Here is a 13,167-nt window from a genome sequence, read left to right as displayed (position 1 = left end):
GCATCCAGCTCTGGAGCCCTCAGCACAAGAAGGACATGGAACTGTTGGAGCGGGTCCAGAGGAGGGCTACAAAAATGATCCGAGGGCTGGAGCACCTCTCTTATGAGGACAGGCTGAGAGAGTTGGGCTTGTTCAGCCTGGAGAAGAGAAGGCTGCGGGGAGACCTGATTGCAGCCTTTCAGTACTTAAAGGGGGCCTATAGGAAAGATGGGGACAATCTTTTTAGCAGGGCTGGTTGTGACAGGACAAGGGGTAATGGTTTTAAACTAAACCAGGGTAGGTTTAGACTAGATATAAGGAAGAAATTCTTTACACTGAGGGTGGTGAAACACTGGAACAGGTTGCCCAGAGAGGTGGTGGAGGCCCCATCCCTGGAAACATTCAAGGCCAGGTTGGACGGGGCTCTGAGCAACCTGATCTGGTTAAGGGTGTCCCTGCTCACTGCAGGGGGGGCTGGGCTAGATGGCTTCTAAAGGTCAAAGCCAAAACATTCTATGATTCTAAAATAGGTGTATTTAGTGACCACTGCCTGCTTCCAGCTCCTGGAACAGGCACAAACAGATCCTGTTTTCCAACATCCTAGTTGCTGTTCAAAGTTCCTTGCCATTTTTTTTTCCCCTATATACATATTTATATAAAGTTATAAATTCAATATTCTACAAGCCCTTATTTATCAATCAGAACCCAGTCTGTGCCATACAGCTTCATATTGCAGGACTTCAGGTTACCCGGGTGCTGTCTGCCCCGTTTCCTAACTGACCGGGTCCCTCACTACCTGCTTTCCTAGTGAAGCCAGTACTGGGGAAATCTTGCAGGAGCAGAGCAGCACTACTGGGAAATTTTACATAACTGTAATTTTTTTTTTTTTTGTCCTCTCCTTCCTTTTTTTTTTTTGGCACTAACCAGACCTTCCCTAAAACACCATTCTTAGAAAAATGTAACCACAGCAAGATTTACTGTCTGAGCATTGTGTTTAATATTTTTCCCATTCATAAAATACTTGTATGTCTGGACATGAGACTTAGTTTGAAGGGCGTGTTTTGATTCTCGTCTGGCTCATTTAAACCACTTCTATGCTAGTGCTCAAGCAGAGAAGGGGCAAGAATGATGTTCCAGCTCTTCTAACATATTCTAAATTCCCAGATGTAAAATTCAATTGCAGGAGTGCTGGTGAAAAACAAGCGCTAAGAGGGGGCACAAAGACCAGCAAAGTAAATTTATTTTTTTAATTGGGAGCAAAGCGAACTCAGTCCTCAGAAAATGCCGTATAAGGAGTTTGTATTAGGCGCTTGTTCGTGGAGTACCTTGATCTCAGCTAGATGAGATGCAGTTGACATTTGGCTGACAAAGCTCTTGGGGAGGCTGGAGGATGGTAAGAAATAAAGCATTTGGTGCAATTAGCTGCAGCACCCACCCAGGAATGAAAGTAAACAGGCACAACACCGGGATGAGAGGCTCTTCCAGAATCAAGGTCTCAACTGCTTGAGGATGTAGCAGTTCCCCACTCTTTGTACATTCTTTGGCAGTTCCCTATTTACTTGGTTTGTCTGCTTCTAGATCCTGGAGAACTGCAACTGGATTTGGCTGCTCCTTGCCTCCCCCTCCCCATCCCCATAGGTGCTGCGATGCTGCAGCGCACGGCACCGGCACCCAGCCACCGCAGCCCCTGCCTGCCGAGGCCCACCAGCTGCAAAGGGCCGCAGGATTAAAAATTAAACTGATACGCATTTAAGAGATCTGGATGGGCAGACTCCATCTAAATTTTTGAAGAGACTAAAAATGGCTGCAGGTGTATCAGTTGCTTCTACATCCCTGAGCTTCACTGAGTATTACACTGGGCAGAGAAAGGGCCCCTGTTTGGGAACAATTTGTGCTACTCGATGAGGTGACCATCTACTCGTTTGTCTTCAACAGTTACTCTCATGGGGAAAGCAGTATCTTTTCTTCTAATTTTACTCATGGATATCTTGCAGAGTTTCCATATTCTTACCTTCCTAAAGCAAAAATAGCAAAATTTCAGGTTTGTTTGCTGTTTTGCTGTAGCAATAATCACAGAAGTAAGCAACAACTGCCACATCAGAAGCTAAATGCTGCATCTGAGCTTGTGTGATAACCTTCGTGTCTTCCAGCCAGCTCCTCATTTGCTGAGGAGAAGTAGTTTCCCTGGAGAGTAACTGGGCCAAAGTAGAACCCTCTAAAACCAACTTAAAGCCACTGAAGTTTCCCCTTTCAAATAGGAGAATCCACATATTACCTGCATGCAAGTTTTCATTTTGAGCTCATGAACAACGTTAGGTTAATGAAGAAATCATCTCCCTTTCTATGGGGCTTCCCTCTGGCTACCAGCCCTCCCGCATTGCTGGCCACACTGTCTGTATTGGCACCCATTGGAAGCGAGCGGTGTGGGGGGGTGGACGGCCAAGGACTTGGTGGCACATCTGAAACAGCAGGTAACTGCTCCAAAATGCTTTAAATCAGAGAGGAGCACGGTACCATGAAGGAAGGAAAAATACCACCCATAACATAAATGAAGCAGAAGGATGCTCTGCTGGGGTACAGTCTGTTGGGAAAGGCCTGGATTTACCACAGACAGGGAAAAAAACCCGAACCAACAGCCTGGTGAGTGCAGGGGTGCCTGTGAAGCCCAGGGACGATGCCAAACCATTACAGCTGGCTGTGGTGCCGTCTGACAGAAGAACACGGTGAGGGATTGCCGTCTATTGCTTAAGGGAATAAACGCTCAGGTGTAAAGATCAGGGGCATCTTGACTCCTTAGAGCCTGAGAAATTATGCTCTATACACCCAAGAAAAGGGTTGTAATTCTAATCTTAGGCAGCCTAAAATTCATGAAGGTTCAAGAGATCTCTTCTATCTACGCATCTAAATAATCGGCCTTGAGTTAGCTGCAGTAAAGATGATTATTTTTTTCTACTGCAGCTTCCTCCCTCTCCCCTTCGTATTTCATGGCAGAGTGCTGTAGAACATTTCTGCAGCTTCGAATTTATGATGAATTGTTCTTAAATTATAAAAAAAAAAGTCTCCAAATCATCGGCTCCTTACCTACCTGTAGACACATTTTGTCTACCGTGATCATAGTGCTTTTTATTAACCTCGTCACCAAAGCACAATTTCTCCTGAAATAATTTCATGTCCCTAAATGTTACGGCATCCTTTGTTTTGCAAAGTGGAGGATTTTCTAAAAAGCCTTCGCCCTTCCTTCTAACAAGAACAGGATGTGCAATAACTTTGGTTTATATAAGCCTTCCTGGAAAGCACGAGAGAAACTCTGGAATCAATAAAAGCTGCCGCGTAATGGCATGAAGAAGTAAACTTTTTGTGAAGGTACGTTGTGCTACAGCGATACATTAAAAAGATGAAACTTCAAGCTCGGCTTTACAGTAACTGTACAAAACACAATAAATTACTGGGATTGTTCCCTTATGTCGCTTTTGTTAACTGAGTACGTTCAGTAGAATACCATGTATTATTTCACTAAGCACTGATTTATTGCCTACAGGAATTAAAGAAACTGATGTCCAAAGTTGAAGAGCTGTACCTATTACCTGAAAAATGAAAATAACAAGCCTTACTTGACCTACGATCTCACAGTATTCAGGGCAGAAGAGATGCATTTAGGGCACAAGCGAGATGAAGTGGGGCAAGCTCCTTTAGGTTCACTTGAGGTGCAACAGCTCCCGTCACCACACGCCACCAACACTTATTTATTCAGCTGATAACGGCGAGCCAGGCAAAGCTGCGCCGAAGTGTATTTGCACAGCAGCTTTACAATTGACTCGATCGTCAGACTGCAGTAATAAACCATAGGACTTAAGAGGAGAGTGAGAAGAACCAGAGTGAAAGTACCAAATCGCTTCTCTTTGCACCCTCCGTTACGCTCACTGAACCTAAACGGACATATGCAGCGTTTTAAAAACTGGGGGTAACACTAGAACAAATGTTTTCACTGCTCCTCCACTAAGCACGAGGTGAAACAGGAATCGGGAGAACCACCTGTGCTGCAATGCAACATTTCAAAGATACAGACCGTAGCTATACGCCTCGCTGTCATCCTTGTGCTGGCAGCCCCCGTGGGTATTGGCCCTGGCTCCGTGCGGGTACCACGCAAAGAGGCCGTTGCTATTTCCTGCATCTCTGAGCAACCTGATCTCATCTTTGGTGCCTTCGAACGCACCTTTGGTGCCTTCGAACGCACCTTTGGTTACTAAATAACCGCAACAGCTTGTTTTGGTGGAATCTGTGAGTTCACCCTTGGCTTTACTCTAAACTTAGAGCAGAATTTGAGACTGAGATTCCTAAGAAACCAGGGAGGAGAGAAAACTTATTCCAACTCTGTTGTCATTGCAAAAATTACACCCAATTCCTCATGCCACAGAGCACCGAGAGCCGATCACTTTGCACAGCTCCTCGTTGAGTCAGAACACGGCAGCGGGCAGTATGAGCTGTGAATCACAATCCGGCGGCAGTGCAGAGCTCACGCAGTCATCCTGCAGCTGAACTCTTCCAGATCAACCCATGCGCTAATGCACCTCGTTGGGATTTACTTCATTAAATCAGGAGTGAAACCTTGTGCCAGTGAACCACCCGCTCCCTTGTAAAGCCGAGCGCGCTCCTTGTCCGTGTTGCATAATTAGTAATGCACACACAGAGACTCGAGTATTCTTCAGGACAAAGGCAGAATAATAATGGTTATAGATATAGATGGCTGTATATAATATATAATTTAAAATTTTATTTTAAAACTTTGCGCATACACTTCTTCAGCATCCTCCTCTTTTGTTCATTGCACTGAAAAGTTTCAAAAAACACAAAATATATCCCTTTACTAAACATTTTTTGTTCTTAGGTTACAAAAAGATTAACATTTCACAGTCACAAAGCAGAAGTACATTGGTCCAAAACATCTTCCTCCAGCAGGTCCTCCATTCTTCAGGACATGTAAAACCTAGACAAGTTGTACAGATCTCAAAACAAGATGACTTGTCCAATGAAGGAAAGAAAAAGGTAGCAGCTATTAAAAGAAAAAAAAAAAAATCCCAAACCAAAATAAGATAGCTATGAAAGGAAACTACCTGCAATGGTTAAAAAAAAACAAAGAAAGAAAGAAAAAAGCACGAGAGCGGAGGTGGACAAGGGCATCCTCCTTCAAGTACATCACAGGTAGGAATACAGCAGCACAGTTACAGCATCATTTGGTCACTCTCTCTATGGTAGCCACATCACTATATCTGCATCTAAGACATGTGGAGGAAAACTATTTACACACCGAAAATGTCAGGGAGGAACAACAATTCCACGCAGTTTGCAATTCATGTTTAATACAAAAATGTTGAAAGTATTTGTACATAAAAAGTAAAATAAAAGCAAAAGACGGAGGCAGGAAGAAACACAGCAGATTTGCTCGGAGTGTGTAGTGTTCTTTAAAAACCTAGCAAAAGTTCAAAGCCAAAATCTGCCCCAACATCAAGTGAAGTTCTTCAAAAATACCCTGGGGGCACAGAGTCAACTGTGCCCCCCAGACCTCTTGTCATATTTTAACACGGAAGCAACTTTAACATGGAAATCCACTGCTAACAGCAGACTGACCACTTTTCCTTTAGCTTGTTAGCCCTGCTGGTTTTTAGAATTTTACGAAAATAAATAAAAATCTCTCTCCAGCATGAGGCCACCGAACACCAGCCCTCTCGGACAACACGCTTCCGTGCTCATGAAGGAAGCATCATTGCATCAATGTACCAAAAGACAGTTGTGTGCCTCACTTAAGGTGTAAACAAAACTCCTACCTACCTTCTTCATCACATTAAACAAAGATTTCAAGCTGTAGTGCAAGAGAAAAATACCCCAAACGGCTGTACTACCTTCTGCAAGAGTATTCACAGGAGAATGGCAGAAGCTTCTTGGTTTGAATTCCTAGAAACTGGACTGGACGAGGCACCAGAAGACAGCGTTACATTGCGCTGTCGGCCAACCTGAACTGCACGGCATACGGTTTCTTTCCCTTGGCTTTGTCCAAAGAAGGACAAGACCCTGCCTGACTCTCTAAGTAGCGTCTACGTACAGGCAAGGACACAGCACCGTGCAAGAGCAACACGAATGCTGATGTAACTCAGGACAGAGGTTCCTTGCTACTGAGGCTTAAACAATTTTGGATGCTAAGGGAAATTTGCTGGCAAATAAAAAACCCCATAGCGCTGCCGGCATCAGGCAGTAACTAAGATGACGCGCCAAGGATCTAAAATTTGGAGTTGGTGCCTAACTTGCTCCAGTCGGAGGCGGCGAGCTGTCTGCTCCTAACGCAGAAGCTTCACTGAGCCCTAGAGCGGCCACAAGGCTGAACATGGCGATATCCAGCCCGTGCCTGCCTGAAAAACGGTATCGTGCACCATGGATCCTCCCTGCCACCAGTGGCTTCTAATGTTGCGACTACTCCCAAAATAATTCAACCTATAAAGAGAATTGGAAGCGCTTTTAATTATTCTTGCTTGTCGCACACCACCTCCCCAATAAACGACTCCCGCCTCCCATTTATATGAGGCTTTGGTGTGTACCTGTATTTATACCATGCCTTGAAACAGAGCACAGACCACAGTGCAGGCACGTAAGCAGCTCCCAGTGAAAGCAGACAGAAGTGCAAGCCCAAGTACTAACGCAGCGCACCAGAGATGAACCCGAGACGCTCTAGGGAGGCGGGCATGTAATTGTGTAACACGCACTTTGTAAAAAAGCAAAACAAAAAAGCATCACAGCACAGTTTCAGTCACATACATCTGAGTAGGAAGCTTTTTATTATCTGTTAAAGTTCTCAGAACTTATTAATTGATGCTAATTGATATTAATTGTTGATATTGTCCTTCTACCCTTTCCAGGAGAGGGTGTGATAGCCAACACAACTCCACCTGGGCACAGCCGCTGCAGAGAAGCAGGCTGATGGACAGCATCACCTCCACTGACCAACAAACATATCAGAGGCTGATTCACGAAGCCGTACCAGCACCCAAGAGGTTTTGCTCCGAGAAGTCACCAGCCAGTTTGCTCCCACCAAGCCAAGCACTCTGCTAACCCAGCTCTCCAGGGGTACATTTAAAAACACCCCTGAATGGGAAAGTGCATTTTTCCATCGGCTTGAAATTACACTCTGAAATTTCGGCAAATGGAAATTTATTTCCACGACATTGTAGTCAGTGGTTTTATGGTGACTGGTATGTGTGTCGACACCACGTTACCAAATAATGGAGACTAACTAATAATGGAGTGGGCACTGAAATATTCAACTCAGGCTTGTAGTTGGTACCAGCAAGCACCAGCTTCTTTGCCATCCAGACGACTCCGCCGAAATTGCCAGCATTAGTTTCTCCATGAAAGAGGGTCTGAATTGCTAGAGGACTGCACAACTGCATTTGCGAAGAGACAACAGGAGTTACACAGAGCATGAAATGCATGTTTACAAGTTTATTAGGCCAAAAAAAAAAGTGCAAGAGAAGACCTCTTGCTTAAACTTTAAAACATATGTGGGGCCATGTGAAAAATATTCTAGACTCCAAACCTCTCTTCTCACCCAGCTGCACACAGAAAAAGAGGTAAAGGAAAAAAAAAAAAAGGAAAGAATAGATAAAGCATGACAACACATAATCAGATATGCTATTGATTTATGCTGAAGCTCTAGAGTATAAAACATCCGTGTTCTGCACAGCTTTACCACATGCAGGCACTGGGGAACGCACAGAACAGTTTTCAGGCTAAAATCATGCAGTTTGCTGCACGTTTGAGCCACTTCACGCTCTGCGTTGCCTCCTCTCAACCTGAACCTCCTACCGGGTCTAGAGATGTAGAGCAAGGGTGGTTTAAATCCACCGAGACTGTTGCACATGTACTTCCAGATGCAGTCAAATCAAGCATCTGGGCAGCTTCACCGCACCAGTGTGGCATGGTGTTTACATAGCACATTATAAATTACAAAACTGGCAAGCTCTACGCCACGCCTGTTCAGGAGAAAGTCTGCAAAGGGCACAGCATCCTCCTCCTCCTTTGGAAAGGATGCAGCAGTTGAGAGCTGCCTAGTCAGGGCCCTACAGTTATGTCAGCCCCCCATCTTCTGGCTAACCAAGAAGCACAAGCCAGATGAGCAGCTGCAGAAGAATATGGTCAGGGGGTAAGCTAGGTTGAACTCGGCTGCCCAGCCAATATACCTGCCTATATGCTAGAACCTTTGGAATTTTTGTCTTCAATTCCTGCCAATGAAGTAGGAGAGCTGCCTGCTTGAAGAAGAGGCAGCCAGGTTAAGCTGCAGATTTTCTCCGTTGTTTGCCTCTTGGACTATTACTTTTCCCCTGATAATGTTTTACTCAGATTTTCTTTAAATAAATTGACTCAGCACTGCTAAGCAAAAAGCTGCTGAAGCTAACCAAGGGCTTGTACCTATCACAGTGATCTTGTGATCCTTGACTACAGCCCTCAATACCAAGAGGACAAAGCTATAAGCTGCCACTTTCTGATCACCAAGTCAAGCAAGCAAAGGTATATGTTGAATAGTAAGTGAGGCAGGAAGAACTGAAATTACTTTTGAGTAGATCACTATCTGGGTATCCAAACTGACAACGAGGACAGTACCATCACTTCAAGTAGGAATCAAACAAAAAGACACACTCGGGAGCCCAAATAAATTTACTGAATCCCAACTGATGCAGAAGCAGTATGGTCAGGGATCCTTTCAACAGGACAAAGCAGGCAGAACCATTCAATGAATGAAAATCTCTGATCCTAAAGAAACCATGGCCTCCAGGTAAACATCACATAAAGCTGAGGTGCCGTGCTCTGCATAATCATGGTATACACGCAACAGGGAGTCTTGAGAAATAACTTCTCGCACCAGAATAGATCTTGCCATACAGAACTGTAACCTATTTCTCCTGGACAGTTTTGCAGGTGGCTGTTCTAACTGCAGTAGACAGGCATAGTCACGCTGAAAACAATTTCGGTTTTCCTACTAAAATAAGGAGTATGGTCTACTGAAGAAGAGACAGGAGAGGAAAATGGGGGTTCGAAGGGTTACACAAGTTTGAAGTTGTCCATAGGTAAGTCATGACTGCAACTTTTTAAAAGCAGAAAACTCTTGAGTCTCGTATATGTATATATAGGTATTTTTAAATGAGATGTGACCCAAGTCACCTTCTGAATATTTGAGGGTAGATTTCAGGAGCCTCCTTGGCTTCTGATACCCACTTCTACTTTCACAACTGAAATGGCTCTTCCAAGCTACATGGTAAACTGAGAAAAAAAGTTAATTCCCCACCTGGAGGGATGACAGAATCCATAGTATGCTAGCAGCATTTAAATCCCATTCCTGTTAAGCACCAAAACCATTTCTATAGGGAAATTGTAATCTTAAGGGTTATCTTTAATCATATACAGTATATGTGCAGAGCCCTACCTTTCGGGCAGAAAAATACCCCTCCAGCATTAGTTTTGAATAGATTACATCAGTTGGAAGTGTCCTGGTCAGATCACCAAAACCATAGTCTCTTACAGGCCCTTCCCAGGAAGATCCCCATCCTGTAACCGCCTGTTTGTTCCCATGTATTAAAGGGATGACGTAGACAGAGATGTCGTCTCCAGAGCCCAGCCTGTCGTTGGATATTCGCCAGCCCCGGTCCTTCAGCACGCCCCTGGCTCGCATCACCAGGTCCTGTGCCGCCAGCGTGTACCTGTGGAAAAGGCAGAATATAGCCAGGGAGTGCTCGTCGTTGTGAGGAAAAGTGGAGTTTCACAGCCTGCCAGTTTTACTGTCCTGAGCTACCGGGACAACCTTCCCAGTGTTTTAGAAGCAGGCAGGAGAAATGCAAACCACAGCATGCCCACAAAGGAACCCCTTCCAGTTCAGGGATGGCTCCTGCATCAGAACGCAAAGGTATCTGATAGGCACCAATTGATCAGTAAGTCACTGGTCATTTGGGGTGCCCGGCTTCATCAGTTTTCAGAAAAATATTAACACACTTGCCTCAACAAATTGGCTTTCTAGGAGTAGTCTGAAAAATTGAGGACACCAAATAACACTACTTGCCGCTGCAAACTACACTCCTGTTCACAGACACACCTGCAGGTAAACACGGCTCAACTATTCAGAGACAAACTGTAACAAAGAAAGTCATCTGAAAGCAAGGAACAGAGCACTAAAAATAAAATCCAAATTACACTCTAAAACAAGTAGACTAACTTGTCTGTTTTCCTTGACCGTAAGAATGATTTTTAAATCTCCTTTATTCTGAAACTGGAGAAGGAAACTTACAGTTAATACAGCCAGATTAATAGAGTTCCACAGTCCTCTCACATTTATGAGTTCAACGAGAACTGTGTGAATGCAAGTTGCCAAGTGCTTAATACCAGGTGAAATACCAAGTTTCATGTTGCTTCAAAACTCCCAGCCTGTGCTGGGCTCTGTGGCATTGGATTTATGGGAGTTATTTTCTGTCCTGAAAAAATAACAGACGCTGCTTGGGGGCAGAAGGGTGCCAGAGTCCAAAGGGTGATGCATGACAGCGCTCCGTCATGCTCCGACACGTTCTCCCTTATCGTTTTACCCGCTGCTACTAGGTCAATGCATCTGTGTACTCATTTAGAAGCTTCCTCTGCAAGAAGTCTCATTACGGGTAAGTAGCTACTGGTCACGCGTTTTTCTTCATCAGTCCAACACCTGGCCGAGATGTTTTGAATTTGGTTGGGTGGAGGCAAGCTTTTCTACGATTTCATAAATAAAATTAACCAAACAGTTAAAAGACTGACAAGAAAAAAAGAGTTCTATATTGTGTCTGCCCGTGCTTTATTTGAAGCATTAAGTATCAACCTCCAAGGAGATGCAGGGCTCCACGAAGCCAACCATGCAGGCCACCAGAAGCAAAGCACACCTCCATAGTTTCCAGAATGCAGGAAGAACAAGAAGGGTCTGCATTTCAAGACTCCCTTTTCCAGGGAGGAACCTTGGCCAGAAATGATCTGCCCAGATCTCATCTGAGGAATGGGAAAGAACAGTATCTCCATTGATCAGAAGTGGGGGAGTGGGGGGAGTTTATTGAGTATCCAGGACTGTTCTCTAACCCCAGAAATTTTCACTGAAAATTGAATTATTGAATGGTAATTTCTATCAGTAGAGGCTTTATTCAGTCTCTGGGGATAAAAGAAGGAAAAAAAAAACCCCAATTACGTTCGATTTCTACACTTTTGGTGCTGTAAACTCAAATGACTCCTTTGAACTGGGAACAGATTTATTTGCGCTACTGGAAAAGATTTCTTCAATGCAAATAAACCAAATACCCAAAAGGTTTGATGTTAAATCCAAGCAATGTTGTATAGAAGCAATGCACCCCTCCTGCTCTGAATGGTACTGAGTGGTAAAATTTCCAGCCAACATTAGTTTTGACAAAAGATTTACTTTTAGCAGTAAGAAAAGGGCCCAAGGCATCAACTCTATCGCACAGGCTTGCGCACACTGTCCGTAGGTTCCGAGAGAAGTCCGTACCAATGACCTCGAGCTGTAATGGCAGGCTGTAACGACCAGCACTGCCCGTACTGTCCTAATGCAACAGGAAATTCTATTTTCTAAGGGGAAAAAACCCAAACATACATACTTACGCTCCCCAGCTCCCAAATCCTCAAATCAGATGCAGGGCTAAGGAACAAAAGGACTCCACGTGGCAAGCGAGAAACTGGAATATTTATTCACAGCATGTCTGATGCTGAGTGAATTTTGGCTAGAACATCTTTTCCAAGGATCTCTCAGCTATTGTCAGAATTTAAGAGAAGAAAACACCCATCATTCTGCAAGAAAACTTTGCCTTCCTCCTTTTTCTAATCAACAAGAGCTCCCCACATCTAAAGAGTACAAGGGAATGAGCGTTGCTCTTGATTGTGTAAAGCTTTTGCTGCTTAATGTTTGGAGAGGGCAAAGATTAAAAAAAAAGGAATTTTAATAAACCAGAAATTCTCTTACAGACAGACTGTGAAATACATAAGGAAACCGGCACATTGAAGGAAAGGAAAAGGAACGGGTGAAGGCAGCAGCGAGGTAACGTATTCCTCTCCTTGCGTAGAGCTGAATTGGAGCGATGCTGTTCAACTTGGCACTAGAGGAGATAGGGTGAGTCTCTTGTACCTGGAGATGAATAGCAGCAGCAGTCCATTACTGAACGCTTTATTCTCCAGCGCTGTGAACTTGGGATTCAGCTGTCGAGACAGCATTAGAGAACTGCTGAAGTAGTTTTAAAGTATCCACTTCCTCCTAATGAACAGCCTCGCTGGAATGCAACTTTTGTGTTTTAAGAATAAATATATATATATTCCTTTTTTCTGCTGAAGCTTTCAGTATTGATCAGTGAAAGTACTGCAGGAGAGATGGTGACAGTGGGGGGAACGTGTTGCTGTCTGAGCAGCTTCTTATCTTCTCGCACCCAGCAGAGGTGGAGCAACTCCCCAGAATCCTCATAAATCTCTAGCCAGTGTGAGAGACAGAGTGAGAGGGAATGAGAAAGGACAGGAGGGAGGATGAGAAATAAAAGATTCCCAAGGTCTGTGGGTAAACCTGCACAAGTGCAGCTGAAGGAAGCAGGCAAGGGTCATGCTTCTCTATCTTCATGCCTTTCCGGAGAGCTGATGTCTAGAAAGCAGCAGTGTGTCGCTGCCACCTGTTCTTCACTCAGGGTCCCCTTCATGCTCCTGTCTGCCACAATACCTGTAAGGAATGAGCTGGCTAAGAAATCCAGCTCCACCCCAGCTTCTTCAGTCCATCACAGCCCTCATGGAGGAACAGGTCCCTAATCGAGTCTGTGCCCATCACCCGCTGCCCAAATCCTCCGAGGCTGTGTCTGCATGTCCGGGTGAAGACAGACCCCGAGGACTTTGCTCTCCCTGCACTTGGAGATGCCCAGGCACACGCTACGTTTGACAGGATTCAAAGATGTTTTTCCACGGGTAACAAACACTCCCAGCTCTGACAGTAAATATCAGCAGGAGAGAGTCCCAGGAGCGTTGCCCAGGGCTGTAAGCTCTTACCCATCAGGCTATGAAATGACTTCTAATTCAAATGGGAGGGATAGTGTTCCCTCAAAGAGCTAATTACCTAACAGATAAGTACTCTGCAGCTCTGAAACCTTCCTCCCTAGC

At 44.6% G+C, this 13,167-nt stretch overlaps 1 protein-coding gene across 1 annotated transcript in view; it reads right to left on the bottom strand.

Annotated features, from left to right (window-relative positions):
• Window positions 1-5,099: 5,099 nt before the first annotated feature.
• Window positions 5,100-13,167, bottom strand: part of PPM1H (protein phosphatase, Mg2+/Mn2+ dependent 1H) — a 203,324-nt gene continuing 195,256 nt past the window's right edge. Inside the window, exon 10 of the mRNA XM_035889359.1 lies at window positions 5,100-9,719. Within this exon, the coding sequence (XP_035745252.1) occupies window positions 9,413-9,719 (307 nt within the window). The 3' untranslated portion in view covers window positions 5,100-9,412. The remainder of the gene's footprint in view (window positions 9,720-13,167) is intronic.

This window comes from Egretta garzetta, unplaced genomic scaffold (genome assembly GCF_000687185.1).
Source record: "Egretta garzetta isolate BGI_Z169 unplaced genomic scaffold, ASM68718v1 scaffold502, whole genome shotgun sequence".
NCBI lineage: Eukaryota > Metazoa > Chordata > Aves > Pelecaniformes > Ardeidae > Egretta > Egretta garzetta.
The sequence above is the reverse complement of the archived record's forward strand: the minus strand, read 5'-3'. Positions and strand labels throughout refer to the sequence as shown.